The sequence below is a fragment of the Dromaius novaehollandiae genome, chromosome 1 (genome assembly GCF_036370855.1).
Source record: "Dromaius novaehollandiae isolate bDroNov1 chromosome 1, bDroNov1.hap1, whole genome shotgun sequence".
Classification (NCBI taxonomy): domain Eukaryota; kingdom Metazoa; phylum Chordata; class Aves; order Casuariiformes; family Dromaiidae; genus Dromaius; species Dromaius novaehollandiae.
This window is the reverse complement of record NC_088098.1, coordinates 23,525,203-23,545,499: the sequence shown is the minus strand read 5'-3', so window position 1 is coordinate 23,545,499 and position 20,297 is coordinate 23,525,203. Positions and strand designations below refer to the sequence as shown.

At 53.9% G+C, this 20,297-nt stretch overlaps 2 protein-coding genes and 2 long non-coding RNA genes across 4 annotated transcripts; all 4 read right to left on the bottom strand.

Moving 5' to 3' along the window:
- Nucleotides 1–1,021: 1,021 nt before the first annotated feature.
- Nucleotides 1,022–4,331, bottom strand: LOC135327251 (ankyrin repeat domain-containing protein 7-like). Its single transcript, XM_064505402.1, has 5 exons — nucleotides 3,893–4,331; nucleotides 2,522–2,636; nucleotides 2,106–2,279; nucleotides 1,906–2,012; nucleotides 1,022–1,163 (listed from the first exon to the last, which is right to left on the bottom strand). The coding sequence occupies exons 1-5, from the start codon at nucleotides 4,093–4,095 to the stop codon at nucleotides 1,022–1,024; spliced, it is 741 nt and encodes a 246-aa protein (XP_064361472.1). The 5' UTR covers nucleotides 4,096–4,331.
- A 4,033-nt stretch (nucleotides 4,332–8,364) lies between these two features.
- Nucleotides 8,365–9,639, bottom strand: LOC135327578 (uncharacterized). The gene is made up of 2 exons (XR_010387899.1): nucleotides 9,363–9,639; nucleotides 8,365–8,770 (listed from the first exon to the last, which is right to left on the bottom strand). It is a non-coding gene; the product is annotated as an uncharacterized LOC135327578 (long non-coding RNA).
- Nucleotides 9,640–10,589: 950 nt separating this feature from the next.
- Nucleotides 10,590–14,409, bottom strand: LOC135327250 (ankyrin repeat domain-containing protein 26-like). Its single transcript, XM_064505401.1, has 6 exons — nucleotides 14,329–14,409; nucleotides 13,623–13,700; nucleotides 12,940–13,052; nucleotides 12,319–12,460; nucleotides 11,436–11,717; nucleotides 10,590–10,895 (listed from the first exon to the last, which is right to left on the bottom strand). Exons 3-6 carry the CDS (start codon nucleotides 13,029–13,031, stop codon nucleotides 10,590–10,592), a joined length of 822 nt encoding a protein of 273 aa, XP_064361471.1. The 5' UTR covers nucleotides 13,032–13,052; nucleotides 13,623–13,700; nucleotides 14,329–14,409.
- A 3,121-nt stretch (nucleotides 14,410–17,530) lies between these two features.
- LOC135327577 (uncharacterized) lies at nucleotides 17,531–19,265 on the bottom strand. The gene is made up of 4 exons (XR_010387898.1): nucleotides 19,208–19,265; nucleotides 18,720–18,773; nucleotides 18,518–18,601; nucleotides 17,531–17,698 (listed from the first exon to the last, which is right to left on the bottom strand). It is a non-coding gene; the product is annotated as an uncharacterized LOC135327577 (long non-coding RNA).
- Nucleotides 19,266–20,297: the final 1,032 nt, after the last annotated feature.

Below are 20,297 nucleotides of genomic sequence, written 5' to 3'. Positions count from 1 at the left end.
CGTCACAATTCTATCACCAAAGTTACTGGAAACAAAGAGCAAGGTCTGGAGGACAAAAGAATAGGCAGTCTAGGAGCTGATCAACTTTCACGGTCTAGAAATCTGACTCAGATGAGGAAAACCATGTGGTCGTTTTTCTTGTCACCTACTGCTCTTTCCCCCCACAACAGCAAGACTGCTGCATGCTCTGCTGCGGCTACAAGTCTTGCAGGAAACAGCTCACAGCAGCAGAAAGGGTGCAGGCAGGAGACCGCTTTGCGGGAGGAAACCACCTGCCTGGAAACGTGCTTTCGCTCAAATCCAGACAGGTCCTCCCTGCAAGTCAGTCGTTTCGTGGGAAAAGTTGCCTGGTGAGGCACTTTACCTTGGCAGCTAAACAGCGTCTTTCTTTCTCACAAGCAGGAAGGCTGTCATCACTCTCCTCTTCCTCCAACAGGCTTGAAAAGAAAAGGCAAGAAGGACCGCGTCTCTCTCCCGTCTTTCCTCTGTGTACAGAAAGAAAGGAAATACCGTCACTAAGAACAGCAGCATCCTTGCATACACCGCTTCTAGAATAAAAATAGCCATTTATTCTCCATCCTACGCCTATTCAGAGCCAACTGGTAAGGTCGCACACACATGCTAGTTACACACACCCAGGCCCCCTTCTTTCCTGCTTCCCTCCATACAGGCTAGGAGAAAGGGAGAAGAAATGAGCTCTAGATTTGGGGTCAAGCGCTGGTCTGGGCAGGGGCTTATATACACTTCACTTGGCAAAGACACACTTTTCAGACTTTGCGTTGCTCGGACGTGAGCTCAGCATTGCAAACTTGAAACCTAACGGAGCATTTTGGGTGGAAGTCGAGGAAAATTTCCCAATTCACACTTGACACGGGAGCAACACGTACCAGAAGATTCCATCTCGCCCAGCTTCAGCAAAGGTCTCCGTGCATCACTAAACCTTGCTGCTGTTACCAAGCGTGCCCTTAAGCCAACACGCACATCCAGACAACTTAGCAACTCTGACGGTGACCTAAAGCACTTACTGAGCGTGCCCAGAAGTAGCAGCATAATCTTCTGCTGTCCGTCCCAGAATGTCTTTCTGGGAAAGATCAGCACTGTAGCCAAGAAGAACTTCTATGATGCTCATGTCCCCAGCAGAAGCAGCAAGCATAAGAGGGGTCCTAGAGCATCCAAAAGATGAGAGGAAATGTATCAGCCGATACACACGTTTCACTGCCGTTACTTTCATCCCTGTTTGCTCCCCAAACAACTACTTCCCCCTTTCCCACAGGCAGAAGGAAAGCAAAGCCAACTACACGGAAGCACAGGAGAACTCGGGTCGGAAGGGGCCTCGAGACCGCTCGCGGCCAAACACCACCCCAAAGCACGTGCAGCTACGAGGCCACACCGGGTTGCTCAGCGCTTTACTCGGTCTGGTCTTCCAAGCCGCCAAGCAGGGAGGCTGCACAACCTCCTCGCGCAACCCGTTCCGACATGTCACCGTCCTCACGGCAAAGAAGATTCTCCTCACATCCACTTGGAACCTCTCTCGTCTCAATGCGCACCCGTTGTCAAAGCGAGTGTCAGGACAGAGAGACAACGCTGCCCGCGAGACAGCATTTACATACCAACTACGCCTGGGCTGTAAAAACCCGCTCCTGCCTAACAGCAATGCTGCCGAACTAACGGCAAGTTCCCTGCCTCGTGGCGACCAGACACAATGCTTTCTGGCAGTCCTCAAGGCGGAAGGCGTCCAGTGAGGCATGACAGCAGCCAAGCGCAGAGCACTTTTCAAAAGCCACGCAGAGGGAACTGCTTCTCTGTGGCTACTTGTGCCTTTTAGAGGCTCACGCCCACGCCTCTCCTCAGTCAAACTTGAAGAATACTCAGGAGACCCACACCCTGTTGTGACGAGCCCTTCACCTTTCAGGCTGATCTCGAGTGTGCACGTCAGCTCCTTTTCTAAGCAGGAACTCCACCATCTCTTTGTGATGCTCGGACACGGCAAGAGCGAGGGGCGTGTATCCCACCTGAAAGCATAAATCCCCCCCAGTTAGAAAAACACAGAGAAGTGAAGCAACTTTTGCTTTCCAAGAGACGCCTTACCCACATTCTACGCTTACCTTATTCTGCGCATCAATATGGGCATTGTGCTCCAGTAACTGCCCTGCTAGAGAGGTGTTAGGAGCAAGGGCAGCGAGGTGAAGGGCAGTGTTGCCGAGAGCATCTGCAAGATTAGGGTCGGCACCATGCGCTAGCAGAATGGCGACACATTGTTCTTGCTGGCACTGTACCGCCTGGAAACAACACCGGGAAAAAGAAACATTTCCAGCAACTACGTTTCCCTCTGTCACAACTCCCACCGCTTGCCAACCTCAGAAAACAAGAACGCGGTCAAAGATTAGGTACCGGATGCCTATTCGGCACCAAGCACAACGCGATCTCCACCCATACCCAGGTCACGAATCACCCAAGAGATGGATCGCTCAGTGCTTAACTTCTAAGTCCTACCTACAACAGCATCACATACTCCACGTACCTTCATCAGTGGCGATCTCTCAAAATTATCACGAGGATTGAGCTTGCACTTCCTCTCTACTAAGTACGAAACAACCTCCGCATGTCCATTAGCGCAAGCAAGATGCAGAGGTGTCCTAGAAAGTAAATATATTACATTAACACAGACAGAGAGAAAGCTGAAGAGACCGCTCCTGCCTATGTCACGTGTGTAGGGCCACTGCTTTCCGGTTCCAAAAAACAAGCTTAGAAAAAGTTTCTCATCCCTTCAGCAATGACGGCAGTTGCACGCCCAAAGGCAGAGACCGGCTAGGAAACATCCACCTCACCCCCCCCCACTCGTTTATGAAGACGACGTTCACTCCGCTCCGCACCCGGCTCCCTGCGGACGCAGTCCTGCGCCCAGGCACAGGATTCTTCCCGCACAGCCTCAGGCTGCCGCTCTGAAACTGCTGCCCTCCATCCCTCTGCCCAGGCAACTGGCCGCTGCCTCCAGCAGCACTACGCACACCGCCCAGCAAGGACGACCAAGGCTCGGGCGCCTTAAGCCTGCGGCAAGGGAACCTCGAGCTTCCGCCAGCATCGCTCACGTGACAACACCGTGCCAGAGGCTAAGGAGATGGGTTGCAGGACACCATCACATCAGCCCCGCGCTGTGCTTTTCGGGAATTCGTGCCTTCTCTCCTTCCCCCGAGCTTACTACTGCAGCAAACACGAGGACGCGCTCACTCCCAAGGGCCCTCGGCAACACCTGGCAAACCAGAGAGCAGAAACCTTCCCCCTCGACCCTGTCATGCCGACAGCAGCAGAGCAGCCCTCTGTCTTGCCCCCAGCTGTGACTGCCCTTCTCACACAGCGTCCACCCCGAGGGAGCACGACTGCCTTTCCACCAGCCCTCACCAGCTGAAGGAAACGGCACTTCCTGCCTTCCTTCCAGGCAAAGCCGTGCCGTGCTGTGCCGCGCCTGGAAGACAGGAGGCCCTTCAAACTGCCAAACGCCTCAGCTCAAACCACCGCAGCCGACGCGGCTACGAAGGATCCCGCGAGCACCTCGAGAGGGCTGCTGCCACGCAGGCAGCACAGGCGACGCTGCGGGAGAGGCCGCTCGCAAAACCTGCCCCCTCGTTTCCGCCCTCCTCAGCCTCGCCTCGCCTCGCCTCGCCCAGCAAAGGAGACCTCTCTGCCGGCAGCACGGGCCCGCCGCAGCCTCGCAGCTGCGCCGGCGCCTCCGGGCACGCGGCCGGGCCGCCGCCGCCGCCGCCCCCTCCGCCCGCCGCCGCGGCCACAGCCGGCACCGCCGCCGCGGCCCGGCCCTCGCGGCCGCCCCTCGCGCCGCCCCCACGCTCGCGGCACCGCCCAGAGCCCGGCCCGCGGGCGCCACCGCCCCCCTCACCGCTTCGCCTGGTCCCGCCCGTTGAGGCCGGGTCTCAGCAGCCACCGTGGCCGCCGCACCTGCGCCAGGTCGCCGCTGGCGGCCGCGCGGTGCAGCTTGCCCAGCTCATTCTCGCGGAGCTCGTAGGCGGCGCCCATGCAGGGCAGGGAAGCGCTGCCGCGCGCAGGCGGCCCCTTGCCGAAGAGCCCCAGGAGCCTCTTCATGCTGCAGCAGGGACGCAGACACGGACACGGCCCCGCCTCGGGCGGGGGCAGAGGAGCCGAGCCCCGGTGGGCCGCGGGGCTGGGGGCACCGGGCTCGCAGTCCCCGGGCCGGGGCCGGGGCCGGGGCCGAGGGCAGGGCGCAGCGAGGCTCCGAGAGAGGCGCCCAGCGAGGACGCGCCGGTGCTGCGGCAGCAGCGGCCACACGCTGAGGGCGCTGCCTCCAGAGGCCGATGCGCAACAGCCGCGGCGGGGGCGCTCGGGGGCGTCACAGGGCGCCGCGTGACGCCGCGGGGGCGGGGCTCCGGGCGGGCCGGCGGCGAGTCGGCGCTGCCGCCGCCTGCGGGGCGCGGCCGGGGCGGGGGGCGGCGCTGGGAGCGCCTCGCAGGGCTCCGGCGCTGGGGGTTCCCTCCCTGTAGGGGACGAGGCCCAAGTAACAGCACTGTGAACTCGAGCAGCTGCTCCTGGGACCAGAGCCCCAGGGAGGGTCCCAGGCTCACTCCCCTTGGCTCATTGGTGCCACTGCCCTGAGCCGACGTGTGTCTCAGCCACTCCTGAGACTGGGCTGAGAGAAGGTTCCAGAAGCCCAGGAGCTGGCACAAAAAAACAGGCGCACGTAGGAGCCCTGGGTGGGTGGTTTCTCTCTACACTGAACACTGCTGTTGGCAGGTCCAGTGCTGGATCCACAACTGGCGATTCGCTCTCGCTCTCTTGCTTGCTTTCGGGCTTGCTTTCCTTTTCACACAGTTAAGGCCACCTTGGTTCCCCATAAAGCCGCAGAGCTGAGGCAGGTATAATTGTTAGAGGACCAATGTCCGCCGAATATTTGTTCCATTAAGGTTGATGTGTATGAACGGACCTTGAGTGCCGTTTCGCCCTCAATCCATACCGAGGGGATTTGCAAACCTGGGTCACCCTCCCCCCCTTGTAGGTGGGACGTGACACTGCCCCAAGGCAGCGCCTGTGCTTGCATCCAGGCGAGGCCCCAGTAGCAGAGGACGTGCAGCCTCCTTTCCGGGTGCTGGAGGTTCACGCGCGCACAGAAACGCGCTCCCTCAGCTCTGCAGACTCGCCAGCACCCCTGCGCTTGCAGCTCCTGGCAGCGTCAGCTCGGCCTCTCAGCCTGCCCGCTGCCTGTGCCCAGAGCTGGGGCCGCCTGCTCGCTGGCCAGCCCGGCTGAAAGTCTGCTAGCGAACTGCGCACGCCCCTGTGGGCGCCCGGCGGCTCTGGGGAAATAGAAACACGCTGGTCCCCGCAAAGGCTCCAGAAAGCAGGCAACGTGGTTTCTTCAAACACCTCAGCTGCTACTGCTGTTCCTCGGTTTGGGCCCTTCTTGCCAGGCTTTCACTGCTGCTCCTCCTGTTTGTAAATGGAGGCTTGGGGATTTGGGGCTCCTGGTGTTTTCTTGGTTCCTGCAGCTCCCGGCTCCCCTCTCGTAGCCGTGAAGGCAGAGACGATTGCGACAGAGCCTCCCTGAGCAGTTCTTCGCCTTGAGGAGCGGGAGAATTTGGGTGCAGCGATGCCTGGCGAGAGGGCCCTTGCCTCCGCTCTCCTGCCTTGAGGCCGCGCTTGTTTGGGCCTGGAGCGGCCTGTGACTGCTGCTCCTGCGAGGGTTTGCAGAGCGCTGCCCTTCCTGAGGCCCTGGCGCCCTTTGTCCTGGCTCCTTTGCTGCTGAGTACAGAAAACAGTGTTTAGGTTCTCCTTGTTGCCGGTGCGTTGGCAGAGGAGCCTGCTGAGCTGTTGCTGAGATGGATGAGGCTTCCCGCCGGGCTTCAGCGCTGCAATTGCAGAGTCACGGGAGGGCTGAGGTCGGGAGGGGCTGCGGGAGGTGCTCTGGGCCAGGCCCCTGCTGCAAGCAGGCTCATGCAGAGCAGGTTGCTCAGGGCTGTGTGCAGCCGGGGTTTGAGTGTCTCCGAGGATGGAGGCTCCAGCCCCTCTCTGGGCACTAACAGGCCCTGAGCAGCCTGTGCCGGGGGCTGGTTACCAGCGCTGGCCTGAACCCCAACCCAACCTGCGCTCTGACTTCCTGGCCCGACCTCGGACCTGCTGCACCAGCTCTAACTTCCCTGGCGACCGGGGCTGCCGGCTGAGCCTGGCTGCCACCGCTGAGACTGCCCTGCTCCCTCACTTGCCTACGGTGGGGCTGGGCCTTGGCTGGCGAGGCCCCTGCCCTGGTAGCCACGTCACCACCCTCAGCTCCCGGCTCCCCATCCCTGCTGGAGCAGCCGGCCCTGGCCGCTCCCGGACCACCCTCCCCGCAAAAGAAGCTTTCCTTATGTTTAAATGGAGTTTCCCCTATTTCAGTTTGTGCCCATTGCTTCCTGGCCTTTCCTGGGCACCACTGAGAAGAGCCTGGCTCTGCCTTCTTCACCACCCCCCCCACCCCAATCAGGTATTCCCACAGGGATTTATTTATACAGAGTAAGATGCCCCCGGAGCCGCCTCTTCTTCAGGCTGAGCAGGCCCAGCTCTCGCAGCCTCTCCAGGCAGGGCAGGTGCTCCAAGCCCCTGATCATCTTTGTGGCCCTTCACTGCATGTGCCACCTCATCCTCCACTTACCTTGCCTGAACTTCATCAGTTTGTCTAGGAGGATGTTAGGGGAGACAGTGCTGGCAGCCTTGCTGAAGGCAAGATAAACGCTCTCCCCTGCTCTGCCCTTGGCCAGAGAGTTTGTCGCTTTGTCGTAGAAGGCTCTCAGGTTGGTCAGGCATGGTTTCCTCCTTTGTAAAACCATGCAGGATCACCTGAAGCACGTTGCGCAGGGCCCCATCCAGATGGCTTTTGAACATCTCCAAGGATGGAGACTCCACAATCTCTCTGGGCCACCTGTTCCAGTACTCGGTCATCCTCACCGTAAAAAAGTCGTTCCTTATGTTCAGATGCAACTGTGTTTCAGTTTCTGCCCTTTGCCTCTCATCCTACCACTAGGCACCACTGAAAAAAGTCTGACCCCATCTTCCTTACACCCTCCCTTCAGATATTTATAAACATTGGTAAGATCCCGCCTCAGTCTTCTCTTCTCCAGGCAGAACAATGCCAGCTCTCGCAGCCTTTCCTCATATGAGAAAAACTCCAGGCCCATAATCATCTTAGTAGCCCTTCGCTGGACTTGCTCCAGTAGCTCCATCTCTCTCTCCTACTGCAGAGCCCAGAACGGGACACACTACGCCAGATGCAGCCTCACCCGGGATGAGGTAGAGGGGGAGAATTACCTCCCTTGACCCACTGGCAACACTCTGCCTAATGCAGCCCAGGATAACGTTGGCCTTCTTTGCGACAAGAGCACATTACCGCCTCATGGTAAATCCATGCCGACTACTCCCAGTCACCTTCTGGGCCTCCACGTCTTTGGAAAGGGCTTCCGGGAGGCTCTGCTCCATCAGCTTGCCAGGCCTCGAGGTGCCGCTGGCCCGCTTGTAGCTCCCTGGGTCCCGCTTCTTGCCCCTCTTCAAGGCAGGAGGGACAGCTGCTGTGGGCCAGGCCTCAGGAACCTCCCGCGATTGCCATGACCTCTCACACATCATCGAGAGTGGCCTCGCACTGGCAGCGCAGATGCACGCTGAAGTTGAGGAGCTGACGGGACTTTTCCCTAGCCGCACTGTAACCATCACCAGCTCCTGTTATGGCAGATGCCAGCGCTGAGGTTCAGTCCTGCTTCTGCACCTCTCGCTGACAGCCAGCGGGACAGAAGCAGGCTGGGAACCATTTGAAAACAGTTCATGTCAGAGTTTGTCAAAAGGACGACACAAAGGGAAGGCACAGACTTTCTGCACTTGCTTTTGCTTTGGAGAGAGAAAAGCAAGTGCCCAGCACTGAACAGAAGGTCAGCCTTGCCAGTCATGCTGCAGGGCAGAGAAATGTCTTCCCCCCTTTCCCCATTGCTGACTCCACGTGGACCAGATACCCTTCCAGACTGGTGGGCTTTGCAACCTTTCACGGCTACCAGGAGCCCTCTCCCTCCCTTCTGCCTAGACCACAGGAAGCCTTGTTCTGAAAGGCAGCCGGAGTCAAGTGCCCCAGTATTAGCAAGACCTGAAGTCGAGGCCCCCGTCTTAACACACTCCTGCTTGCGGCCTCCACTGAGGAAGAGGACCCCCGCCTTGCAGCCACAGGCAGCAACAGGCCAGACTCCTGCCAGCGTTCCCCCTTTGGCAGCAGTCTGACAGCTACTATTCTGTAAGAGACACAAGCAGACGGAGCAAGAGGGTACAGCCACATGGGCAGGGCAGGCAAAGTCAGGAGGGGGAACGGAATGAAACAGAGACAGGTACTAGACTGCAAAATTTATTAAGTACCAAGTTGGAACAGAATACTTTCATTTAAATACAGCGTGTTATTATCTACACACCACTCCGTTAAGAGGCAGAAGGCACATTTCCCCAGGCTTCATTCGTCTCAGGATAACCACTCTTAGCTTTCTGGAATGGGGACTTCCTCTGCCCCAGCATCTTCTGATGGCTCACCACTTCGGCAGGCATGAAACGGCAAACGCAGCTACTTCCAGAGCGGCTGCTCCCTAGCATTTTTGTCCAAGTCAGAGCACATCGTTTTTGGCGGAAACGGCGTGATACTCTTACATTGCCCTGGAAAGTGGCTCCTGGTCTCCGTTTTCTGAGGATCCTTCAGCAGATGCCCAGGCAGAAGCTCCAGCCGATCCAATTTTCAGTTCAGCCATTGCTGAGGAAGGGGGGGCAGCAGAGGGGGGAGAAAATGCCCTATGTTAGTGTCACAGTAGGAAAAGGTAACAAGTCCCCAAACCAAACAAACCCTATTACTCCCAGGAGACAGGCAACTCCATTCACAATGCAAACGGCTTTAATGCAACGGACTTGTGTCCGTCCAGGCAAATGCAAAGAGCTAGAAAGCAACAGCCAGCCGCTCGCTCGGAGATTAAGGACCACTGGGACAGAAGGAATTGCTCTCCGGGGCTACCTGCTTTGAAACAGGCCCAGTCACTGCAAAGCCGTGGCTCTGGAGGAACAATTAACACAAAGAGGTGGGATTATTCAGGGCACTGGGGGGGGGCGCGGGGGGTGTGTGTACAAGCGTGTACACTGTTTTTTCTGTTTTTCTTAAAGGCAACTGCATAAATTCTGTGCCACTATTATTTGGATAAGCAGGAAGTTTTCACATAAAGCTCTAGCTTGGAAAGCTAGTAGAAAACAGCTGTGCTTAGCACAGGAGCTTGACAGCTTTCAAGTAGTTGTGTCCAGAAACTAGGAACGGTCATCTTCCTTCACAACACTGCTAACATATCCTGACAAATTACCTTGCTCAAGTTCTTCAGCGATATTTTTGACCATTCCCGCCGCACCTGGAAGTATATACAGGATACCCTGAAGACCTCAATAGTTACATGCTTGTAGTACTAGCTTCTACAGCCTTTGGAAACCCAGCTGTAATGCAGAATAAGAACGGGAAACATCATCCCCAATACAGTACAGAGAAATTCGTTGTCCACCAAGACGCATTGTGTGGCATTAACTGCATCACAAAGCAATCGCAACTCATCAGTTTTCTCATATTCTGCTTTTTAGAAAGTACAGCAAAAAGCACAATGACTTCACAGCAACCAGGGAAGGTCAGAGATCTATCCACAAGCGCACAAGCAGCACGTTTACACTGTTGACAGCGGGTAAGGCTCGTGATGCCTGCGGTTTTTTCCATCATGATGCACGCCGGGACATCTAGAAGTGACTGTCCAAACAGAGAGCATACAGCTTCTGGGCTTAGGTAGAGAGCAAGCAGTTCAGGCTGAATCCCCGGGGGAATCACCACTAATTCTGAGAGACACACAGGCTCACCTACCAACATACCGACACAGAGAAGAGCCAAAATGCTGCTTAATTTACTCATTACCAAAGGACTCAGGCCAGAACGAGCTGGCTTTCCTTGCAGCAGTCACCTCTTGACGGTTCTTTTTCAGACAGCACTGCTGACTTACTATTTACCCGCGGGGGTTGCCCGAGGGCAGTCATCCGGATCACCCTGTGAGACTCCACGAGACAACGCTCAGAGCCTAGGAACTCCACTTCAGAACATTACCGGCACGGGTACAGGTACGGTACGCCGACACGTCCTTTAAACAGGACCCTTGGTACGCAGGGGGCACCACAGCACTGCGTTAGAATTAGAGGGGCCTGAATACTTCTCAGGGATAAAACAGACGGAAGGGGAGAGCTTGCCCCTGCCTCCACTCTGTGCAAAGGAGGGAACGGATCAGGGCATTCTGTGAAGAATTATGCGCTCCCTTGTCCAACTCTTGCCATGCGGTTCCCAAGCCTCGTGATACGCTGCTCACCATTCTGTGAGGAACGTGCTGTCTCACAGACTGCTAATTCTGGGACACACGCGGACCAGAGGTATTGCCGAGGTTGCAGCATTGTGAGGGTCAGCAGTCACGTTCAGACTACTGGATTGGGTGTCCTGGAGCTAGGATGCTCATTGATGATGCTCATTTTCAGCTTAAAAGCTGAACCTAGCTTATTCATATTCTTTAAAGGTAATTCGAGAATAACATGGGTTTACAATGCCTTACCTCAGCCATATGAGCTTCCACTCGGTCTGCCACAGAGGAAGCATTGCCCACGGGGTTCGTCGTCAAAGAGCGGCTCCTGCAGCACTCGTGACGATGTGCAGCACCAGCTTCCGCAAGCCCCACATTAGCTCTGGCTCGCTGCAGGCGTTTTGTGAGAGCCAATTCATCTTCTAAATCCCTAATTCTCTGCTGCAGTCGGCCTACCGTGGAAGCTTCAGTAGCAGCTCTTATGCGTTCCACTCGGTCCTGGGTGGCTGCCTGTGTCTGAAGCAGAGCATGCAATTTCAAGCCCCAGGAGAGAAGAAGAGAACTTTCCCCCCAGTCTGTATCACACCCCCAACCGGAAGAGCACAACCTTACTCAGGGAGGCAACGGTGCCTCCTCCCTTCCCTCAACGAGGGAGGGCGAAACCCAGAAGCACCACATTACATAATCCTTTTTGTGCGGAAAGAGACACACGCACACACACTCTTAGCGCAACTTCTTTGTTTTCGGTCAAAGCTGGGACTAAGCAACCTCTGTCTCGGCAAGACACTAGTCTCCTTGCAATTCTTCTCTTAGCGCTGTTACCCGATTCCCCAGTGACCTACGTGGGTGGAGAAGATTATTCACAGGATCTCAGAGTGGTTGAGGACAACCATTCAACAAGCTCACACCCTTCAACAACCTCCTGAAGATGTGAAGAGCCCATGACCCCACAGCCCTGACGGCAGAAGCATGAAATACTGAAAAATCACAACAGGAAAGAATGAAGGAATGACAAGGCACAACTGGACCACAGATACCAGGGTGAAGTAAGTTTACCTGCAGAAAGAGATTGACTTCCTGCAGTTTTTGCCTTAGCTCTCGCCCAGCTCTTTGTTCAGCCTCCTTTTTATAGACTTCTACGTGGCTGCGATCCATCATCTTGGCCTCTAAATGACGCCTGAGGACAACCACCTCTTCTTCCAGATGCTGCTTCCTCTTGCGCAGTTTGTCACAGCTCCCATGCAGCCAAGCCAACTCTTCGCGCAAGCCTTCATTTGCTTTTTCTAGCTGCCTCGACCTTCTCCGCTCTGTCGCCAGCCAGTGGGAAAGTTCACGGACCTGTAGACAGGGAAAGGACAGACTCACTTAGCCTCAGCCTCAGACGCTCACAGGAAACCAAATATCCACAGAGCTGGACACCTTCTCCTTTCATCAGAAACAATATCTATCGGGGGGGGAGGGGGCGTTTTGGATGGACAGGGGGTGCGAGGAGTGTTACATATTTGTCACACAGTCAGGTTACTTCAGGACAGAACTCACAAGAGACACATCCTCTTCTTTCCGTGACACTGAAAGCTTCGCCAACAGTGCTCCAGAAAGGAGCTTTTCAAGCAGTGGAGGAAGAAGGCGTGTTCTTTCCAGATCAAAGCGGGAGTTTGTTTTCAAGCGCTTTCAGGAAGTACCAGGTTTCAGTAGGCCCCAAAGGTCAACTAAAACTCCGTCTTCCTCTTTGCTCCTCAGAAATTTACCTTTCCCACACCAGCACCCTGGTATTGCAACGCTTCTTCACTTACCAAAGGATTAGTTAGGCATTTTCAGGGATCACAGGGGAAATCCACTCACTTCGGAACACAGCCACCAGATCATTAACAACAGGAAACAGAATTAAATCATACAGGCTTCCAAAAACAGCAAAAAACCCGAACAAACCAAAGCTCACCTTTGTTCTTAATCTACCAACTTCGCTGCCCCTTCCAGAACGCGTGTCCTCCATTGCGCCCTGGAAATCCGACTGGGACTCACTCTCTCGCCTCTCATACGCCCTCAGTTTCTTCATAGCTCTTTCAAGAAGCCTCCTGGACCTGTGCAGCAAATTAGCGCATAAAATAGGAAGCCCAGGGACAGTCAGCCTTTGCGTATACACTTAGGTAAGCAGCATGGATGGGGCTTACCTTGTTTGTAACCTGACTGACAGGCCAGGACTTATGGACCCCCCAAAAACCCAAACCCAAACCAGGGGAAAAAAAATCATTTCCCTCCCACAGATCACTTGCAGGGTCGAAATTTCATCTGCTCCCATGGAGGTACTCCCTTGGCCTGAAAACAGAGGTGACGGACTTCTGCCTGCCCTCCCTCTCTCCCCACAACAACTGCAGGGCAGCCTGCACTTCCACCTACCTAAAACTGTACGCTCACGTACAGAAGCCACTTGCAAGATCTAACGCAAGGCTTGAAGGTGCTCACAAACTGTTACGTCCTCATAGTCTTAGGGTCAAGTTAAATAAAGCTTGACTCCCAGCCTAGTCCATACTTCTTACAAGTACTAAAAACCCATACTTACCTGTTGCATTCTTTCTGCAGTTCCATGTTTCTTCTCATTTCCTGCTCCAGTCGGGCTTCTGCTGGTCGCTTCCACTCTACCAGCTTCTTCATTGACTTGCTTTTGCTCTCACACTTTCCAAACAGAAAGAAGAAATGGCACACATAACTCAGTAATGGCATCTATAAGCATTAGGTGCAGACAGCGTTCCTCACACAGATGTTGCAGGACGTCTCTCTCTGCTAGCCCAAGGCCGCAGAACTCCAGGGGACAGAATGCCCACGTAAAGGTCAGCACTTCAGTTTTCCCACTGAACAGGCCAATACTGAGGGACAGAAACAGTTGCCTGCCAGCCCCCCCACCTCCCTCCGTCCTGTCCCCCCCCCACAAAAGGGAAGGCCACCTGCTACTAGGGGCTCACGGGGAAAAGGTGGAAAAGACCCTGAAGAACAGCTTCCTCAGTCCCTCTGCTACTAGCAGGGGGTACTTATGTAGCCACATCAGTGGAGAGCAGGGCTTCATTTAAAGCTTCAGGAGGAGCTTCAGCCATCAGCAGGCAACGGCCCTTGGAGGAGTTCACCATTACAGAACTCTTGGACGGTTTAGCTGCCCACACACACACACACACACACACACACACACACCCAACTCCCCCAAAAACCTGAAAGACTAGAAGAAGAAATTCACAGCAACCATTGATGTACCTGCTGACTTGGGTCTTCTTCCGAAAGCACGCGTCTTGTCCGTAAGCCAGTGATCAGGTCCTCCAGGCGATTATGAACCTACGGAAGCATTAAAAAAAGCAAAAAAGGCACGCTGACACTTTCCAGACTGAAGCTCACACCTCATTTAAGGGGTATTACCAAAAAGAAGTGCCACAAACATTTCTCCATCTCCCTACTCCTTTACAATCTACCCCCAGTTCCAGTGATCCAGCAGTCTCCCTTCGTTGAGGGCTTGTCTCCACCAACTCAGACCAAGCACACCGAAAATAACACTGCCTAGCAATGTGGGATTCCTTCATTAGTTGCAGCTGCGCATCTTTGGAGTTCCTCAAGTTACTTTACAGATTTACACCTTCCAGCCAAGGAATCCATAGCCACTAAACAGGGAAGGTGCTCAGAGGCCGGGCAACGGAACTCTTGCCACAGTCCGAGGATGCCAGTTAGGGCTCGGCGACAAAGCGCTTGGCACCAAGGCAATTCCACAAGCTAACCTGCAGAATGCCTTTAAGGCAGGAAAGCCATCAGGCAGCTGCGCTTCAGGGGTAAGCACCACAACGGATCGTCTGCAGGCTGCAGGAAATGACTTCCCCTAGGCTCCCCAGGACAATCTCTTCTGAAAATTTCCCCCCCCACACACAGAGCTAGCCTCAGGAGCTCAGGAAAACAAAAGTCATGACTGGCTTACAGAGGCAGAGCCACGCAGCTCTTTCTGAAGAACTTTGATTCTAGCAGTCTGTTGCTGGACTCTGCCTTCCAGGCTGGCGTTTGCAAGTTCAAGCCTTGAAAAGAAACACAGGTCTCGTTATGGGAAGACACAAGAGCACAAATACTGACACAACAGTGGGAAATAACATCATCTAAAGCAAAAGCTTCTCTCAAAATTGTGCATTAACTTGCTGTGATGCAGCAAGGTAATCCTGTTGCTTTTACACTGTCCCAGAAAGCAAAGCCTTGCTTCACCGTGACAGTTCCTTACCGTCCCACTCGTTCTTCCAGAGGTTTTAGGCTAACAGTTCCTGAGGAGGCTTCCAGAAGGTCTTGCAGTTGCTGGGAAACAGCTACCACTTCTCTTTGTTTCTTTTCCAGGGCCGTCTTCAAGTCCTGAGCACAACGCTCGGACTGAACACGCTGTTCTTCCGACTCCTGCAACTGTAAAACCACAGCCAGGACCCACGCGAGTCAGCTGCGTTTTCCGTACAGACAAGGCGACTGCTTCGACTCTCAAGTCGTCTCTCCAAAACCCTGCTGCTTCATCCTCTTTCATACTGGCCTCTCCCATCCCCATCCTGAATACTGCTCAGAATACTCAGAATACTGCTTTGTCCTTTTTCCTCATTTACAGGGAAGAACAATGTCAACGCATTTATTAATGTAGTTACAGGTTTTGCCTACCTTGGCTTTAACCCTGTCCAGTTCCTCCTGCAACCGCAGTTTGTCTTCCTTCAGCTCACTGCAACAAAGCTTTGTAACTCCAAGCGAGCCTTCTGGAAGCGACTGCTGTTCAAGAGCATCGGCAATCTCCTCCGGAAGCTGTCCGGCCATAGCCTAAGGAAACATTGTTACATGAGCATGAAGAAGAGGGCAGGAGCATGGAATGTGTTCTTCTTTTCACTCGCTACATCAGTCTTCAGAGTGAACTCAAAGATAAGCAGCTTTGCCCACCACCTGCAGGCGCCTGCACAACCAAAGACCTCTAGCCATTTTGGCCACCTGAAGACATCTAATCTGTCAGCATCTCTTCATGAGGGCTGCTCTTTCCCAATATGTAAAAAACAGCTCAGTATTACTCTTCTTGGAAGAGACGCTGAGAGCGTGGGCTTGAGCGTTTCCTTCCTTTTTAAGATAACGCACAATCTGCTCTGATGCAAGGGCAAGAGCCATAGCTGGACTGCAGGTATTACTCTGATCAAAGCCAGAGCTTCCTACTTCCAACCCTGGGCTTTCAGCCTTCGGGCAGGTCTTCCACTTCACAAAGGTAAAGAAATGATTTCTGCAATACACCTATAGTCTGTCTCCCCCACAAAAGGGAAGGCCACCCGCTACTAGCAGGGGTTACTTATGTATCCCCATCAGTGGAGAGCACCGCTTAATTTAAAGCTTCTGGGGGATCTTCAGCAATCAGTGGGCAGCGGTCCTCAGAAAAGTTCACTGTCAGGGAACTCCTGGATGGTTGAGCTGCCTGCGCACAAAATAGTCATAGCCTGGAAGAAGGAATTCACAGCAACCATTGATGCACCTGCTGATTTTGGTCTTCCTCCAAAGGCATGCACCTTGTCTATAAGCCAGTGATCAAGTCCTCCAGGCAGTTATGAACCTACAGAAGCATTAAAAGCCACACTGAAGTTCACACCACATTTAAGAGGTATTGCCAAAAAGACATGCCTCAAACATTCCTCCCTCTCCTTACTCCTGTACTATCTACCCCTCCCTGTTCCAGGGAGCAGAACAGCCTTAGCTTGAGGCTGCCCTAAAATTGTCAGCAACCATTGCCTGGGCCGTTTGAGGCAGAGCTGTGAGGCAGAGCTGTGAGGCATACAAATGGTCATCAATGAGCAAAGACAGGAGTAGCTTCTTCATCCACGGGATATCCAAAAACCCCGCCATCTTCACCAAAGGCAAGGATAAGCACTGTGACTGCCTGCCTTCTTCTCTGGCCAGCTGCAGTACAGCCCACAATTACACTTGCACATCTCGTTATTTTCAACACCTCTTCAGCCCTAATTAACCACAACTACGGGGGGCTGTAGGACCAAGGACCCTCGCTCACTAGACAGAGCACGACAACCACTTGCTTTGTGCAGGCCCCAGATGAAAGCGCCTTGCTTCAGCTGCTATTAACCCCTGAATTCGGGATGCCTGGACATTCCCAGGCAGCATCGTACAGGGTTCCACAAATGACACCACAGGGACTCCTCTTCACCTCTTCACGGAAAACAACACACACCAAGATGCCAAGGAGCAGCCATTCTGCAGAGCCTAAGCAGTTCCTCCTCACTGAAGGCTTGTCTCCACCAACTCAGACCAAGCACACCGAAAATAACACTGCCTAGCAATGTGGGATTCCTTCATTAGTTGCAGCTGCGCATCTTTGGAGTTCCTCAAGTTACTTTACAGATTTACACCTTCCAGCCAAGGAATCCATAGCCACTAAACAGGGAAGGTGCTCAGAGGCCGGGCAACGGAACTCTTGCCACAGTCCGAGGATGCCAGTTAGGGCTCGGCGACAAAGCGCTTGGCACCAAGGCAATTCCACAAGCTAACCTGCAGAATGCCTTTAAGGCAGGAACCCCTGAAGCGCGGCTGCCTGATGGCTTAAGCACCACGACGGGTATAAAGCAGCAAACATTCAAGCCAGCACACCAGTGTCCAACCTTTACCTCAGACAGTGTTAAGTAGGACGCAGCAGAGCGCCCCATGAAAACTCTCAAAACCAGAGAGCCTGGGAATGGACCAACTGCAGCCAATCACCTGCAGGCTGCAGGAAATGACTTCCCCTAGGCTCCCCAGGACAATCTCTTCTGAAAATTTCCCCCCCCCACACACAGAGCTAGCCTCAGGAGCTCAGGAAAACAAAAGTCATGACTGGCTTACAGAGGCAGAGCCACGCAGCTCTTTCTGAAGAACTTTGATTCTAGCAGTCTGTTGCTGGACTCTGCCTTCCAGGCTGGCGTTTGCAAGTTCAAGCCTTGAAAAGAAACACAGGTCTCGTTATGGGAAGACACAAGAGCACAAATACTGACACAACAGTGGGAAATAACATCATCTAAAGCAAAAGCTTCTCTCAAAATTGTGCATTAACTTGCTGTGATGCAGCAAGGTAATCCTGTTGCTTTTACACTGTCCCAGAAAGCAAAGCCTTGCTTCACCGTGACAGTTCCTTACCGTCCCACTCGTTCTTCCAGAGGTTTTAGGCTAACAGTTCCTGAGGAGGCTTCCAGAAGGTCTTGCAGTTGCTGGGAAACAGCTACCACTTCTCTTTGTTTCTTTTCCAGGGCCGTCTTCAAGTCCTGAGCACAACGCTCGGACTGAACACGCTGTTCTTCCGACTCCTGCAACTGTAAAACCACAACCAGGACCCACGCGAGTCAGCTGCGTTTTCCGTACAGACAAGGCGACTGCTTCGACTCTCAAGTCGTCTCTCCAAAACCCTGCTGCTTCATCCTCTTTCATACTGGCCTCTCCCATCCCCATCTCAATTTCCTACGGGCGGCCGTAAACAACGCCGGAACACCAGGCCTACTCTTTCAATGACTCGTGATGCTCCTAGCGCCCATGTGGTCACTCCTCCACGGGAAGCATCAGCAACCTCCTGCTGTAGCTCTCTGGCCATACCCTAATGAACTAGTTACATGCGTATGAAGAAAAGGGTAGGAACACGGACTACGTTCTTCCTTTCACTCACTGCATCAGTCTTCAGAGTGAGCTCAAAGATAAGCAATTTTGCCCACCACCAGCAGGCGCCTGCACAACTGAAGACCGCTAGCTATCCTGGTCACCTGAGGACATCTAATCTGTTGGCATCTCTTCACGAGGGTTGCTGTTTCCTAATTCATTAAAAAAGGGCTTAGTATTAGTGGGCTTGAGCAGTTTTTCTTCTCTTTTAAGACAATGCAAAATGTGCTGTCCTGCACAGCAAGAGCTAGGGTCTGACTGCAGATATTACTCTGACCATCAAAGCCAGGGCTTCCTACTTCCAACCCAGGGCTTTCGTCCTTTGCGCAGTTCTTCCATTTCACAAAGGGAAAGAAATGAATTCTGCAATACTTCTGAAGTATATCTGGAATCTGCTACTCTCTGCAGTCTCCCTCCTGCACTCATTTGGGAATAACAGCTCCCTTTACACTAACATCTTCACGGGTCTTTAACACAGTCACCTGTCCGTCGTACTGGAAATCTGTATCTGTTCGTGTGGCAGCAGCCTCGTGTCCTGCACGCTTCTCTCTCGCATCTGCGGACACCTGGTTGACTGAGAACACAAACAAGCAGAGAGTGGGGCAAGGAGTTTCCACAAACACTTCAGCATCAAGCTGCAGGTGTCATACCCAAGCACGACTTGGATCGTCACTTAAGCATTACCTGCCGTTTCACTGCTGGTTCTGCACTCACGCATGCCGTCAAGGCAGGCAGGCTCTGGAAGTATAACAGGCCTTTCAGAACCCAAAACAGTGCTCCAAGCCTACACTGATTTTTTTTGTTGTGCTTACTGCTTGGCTGCACGGTTCCAAAAACACTCATTTCATTGGGTACCGTGGCAAAGAAGCAGCAACCCTCCCAAGCACTTGCAGAGCCAGAATCTGTACTCTTTCAGTGTTACACTAGAAATCACATTCAAAGGCCAGTTCCTATGAGACCTAGGACATCAGCAGACCCTACTTAGGCACAGTCCTGACTGAACAGCTTGCACAGAGCAGAAGCTGCTCAAGTTCACAGGAGCAGACACATGGCAGAAGCAGCCAAAGGGGTACTGAGCCTCATCAGCGCTAGGGCCCATGTCCTAAACAAGCTCCCAAGCAGTTCCCCCCACGGGGACCCGAGGACCCCACTGCGCCTCTCACTGAAAGCACCTCAGAAAACGAAGGAAAGTCCCTGTCTTCCTCCTGCTTCACTCCTGCTGCCGACGTAACACCTACAAAGGAAGGGAGAAATGACACACCACGAGTCCTTCTTTCACTCTGCTGCTCCCCCCCCGTCAGGCAAGCCCTGCAGCCATGAGTCGGATAACCCTTCAACTACAGAGGAAAAACAGCACTGTCATTCCCCCCCCAGCCCCACCAAGGTGCTCTCGACGCTTCCCAGGTCCTTCTTTGCAGCAGAAGATGCCCAAGCTCAGCATGACACCTCCCACGGCTACAATAAACACTCAACAGATGGTCGGGTAGCATCCAAACGAGGCTCTGGCATGCCAGAGTCCTGGAGTAGGGAGGTTTGGGGGCATCTCCCCTCCAAACTAGGGCTCCAGAGTTTGGCACTCACAATCCCTTTGCACGGTAGAAGAGGAACCCTCAAAGCACTAGCCAAAACATCCTCACATGTGCAGGAAGTCACCAAGGAGCAACGCTCCTTGCACTCCAGCACTACCACAGAACATCTCCCACAGTTGACTTTCCCTACCCTCAACCTTCCCCCCAGCACTGGCTGGCAAGGGGAAAACTGGGGGCTGCACCATCTCACAAGCAGATCACCACTTCCGTTCACTGACGCAGCACAACTAGCAAAGAAACAAAGGGGATCAATGTTTATTAACTCACCTCTCACACCAGCAGGGGCTTCTGCAGCATTCGCAACTTGAGGCTGCTGGTGCTCCTCCTCTCCCTCCCCTTCAGGTGACTCCTCCTAGAAGAGGCCAGCCAAAAGAGTGAGAAAGAACAGAAACAAGCATCCTCTGCACAGGCAATCCACACCTTCCAAAATACTCCTCTTCTCGGCACCCACGCAGGGAAAAGTTCTGACTTCTCTTCTACGAGGCCTGCGGTTTTTCCTCAGGAACCTCTTTGAGTAGACAGCAATACCCAACGTCCCAAACGTCCTGCTCCAGTTCTGCAAAGCCCCTGACAAGCACTGCCTGCACACAGTCTGACCCTGGCCTCACCTAGGTTACAACAGCCAGGAGCGCACACACCCTTTCCCCCTCCTTTGCACCAAGGAAAACCAACG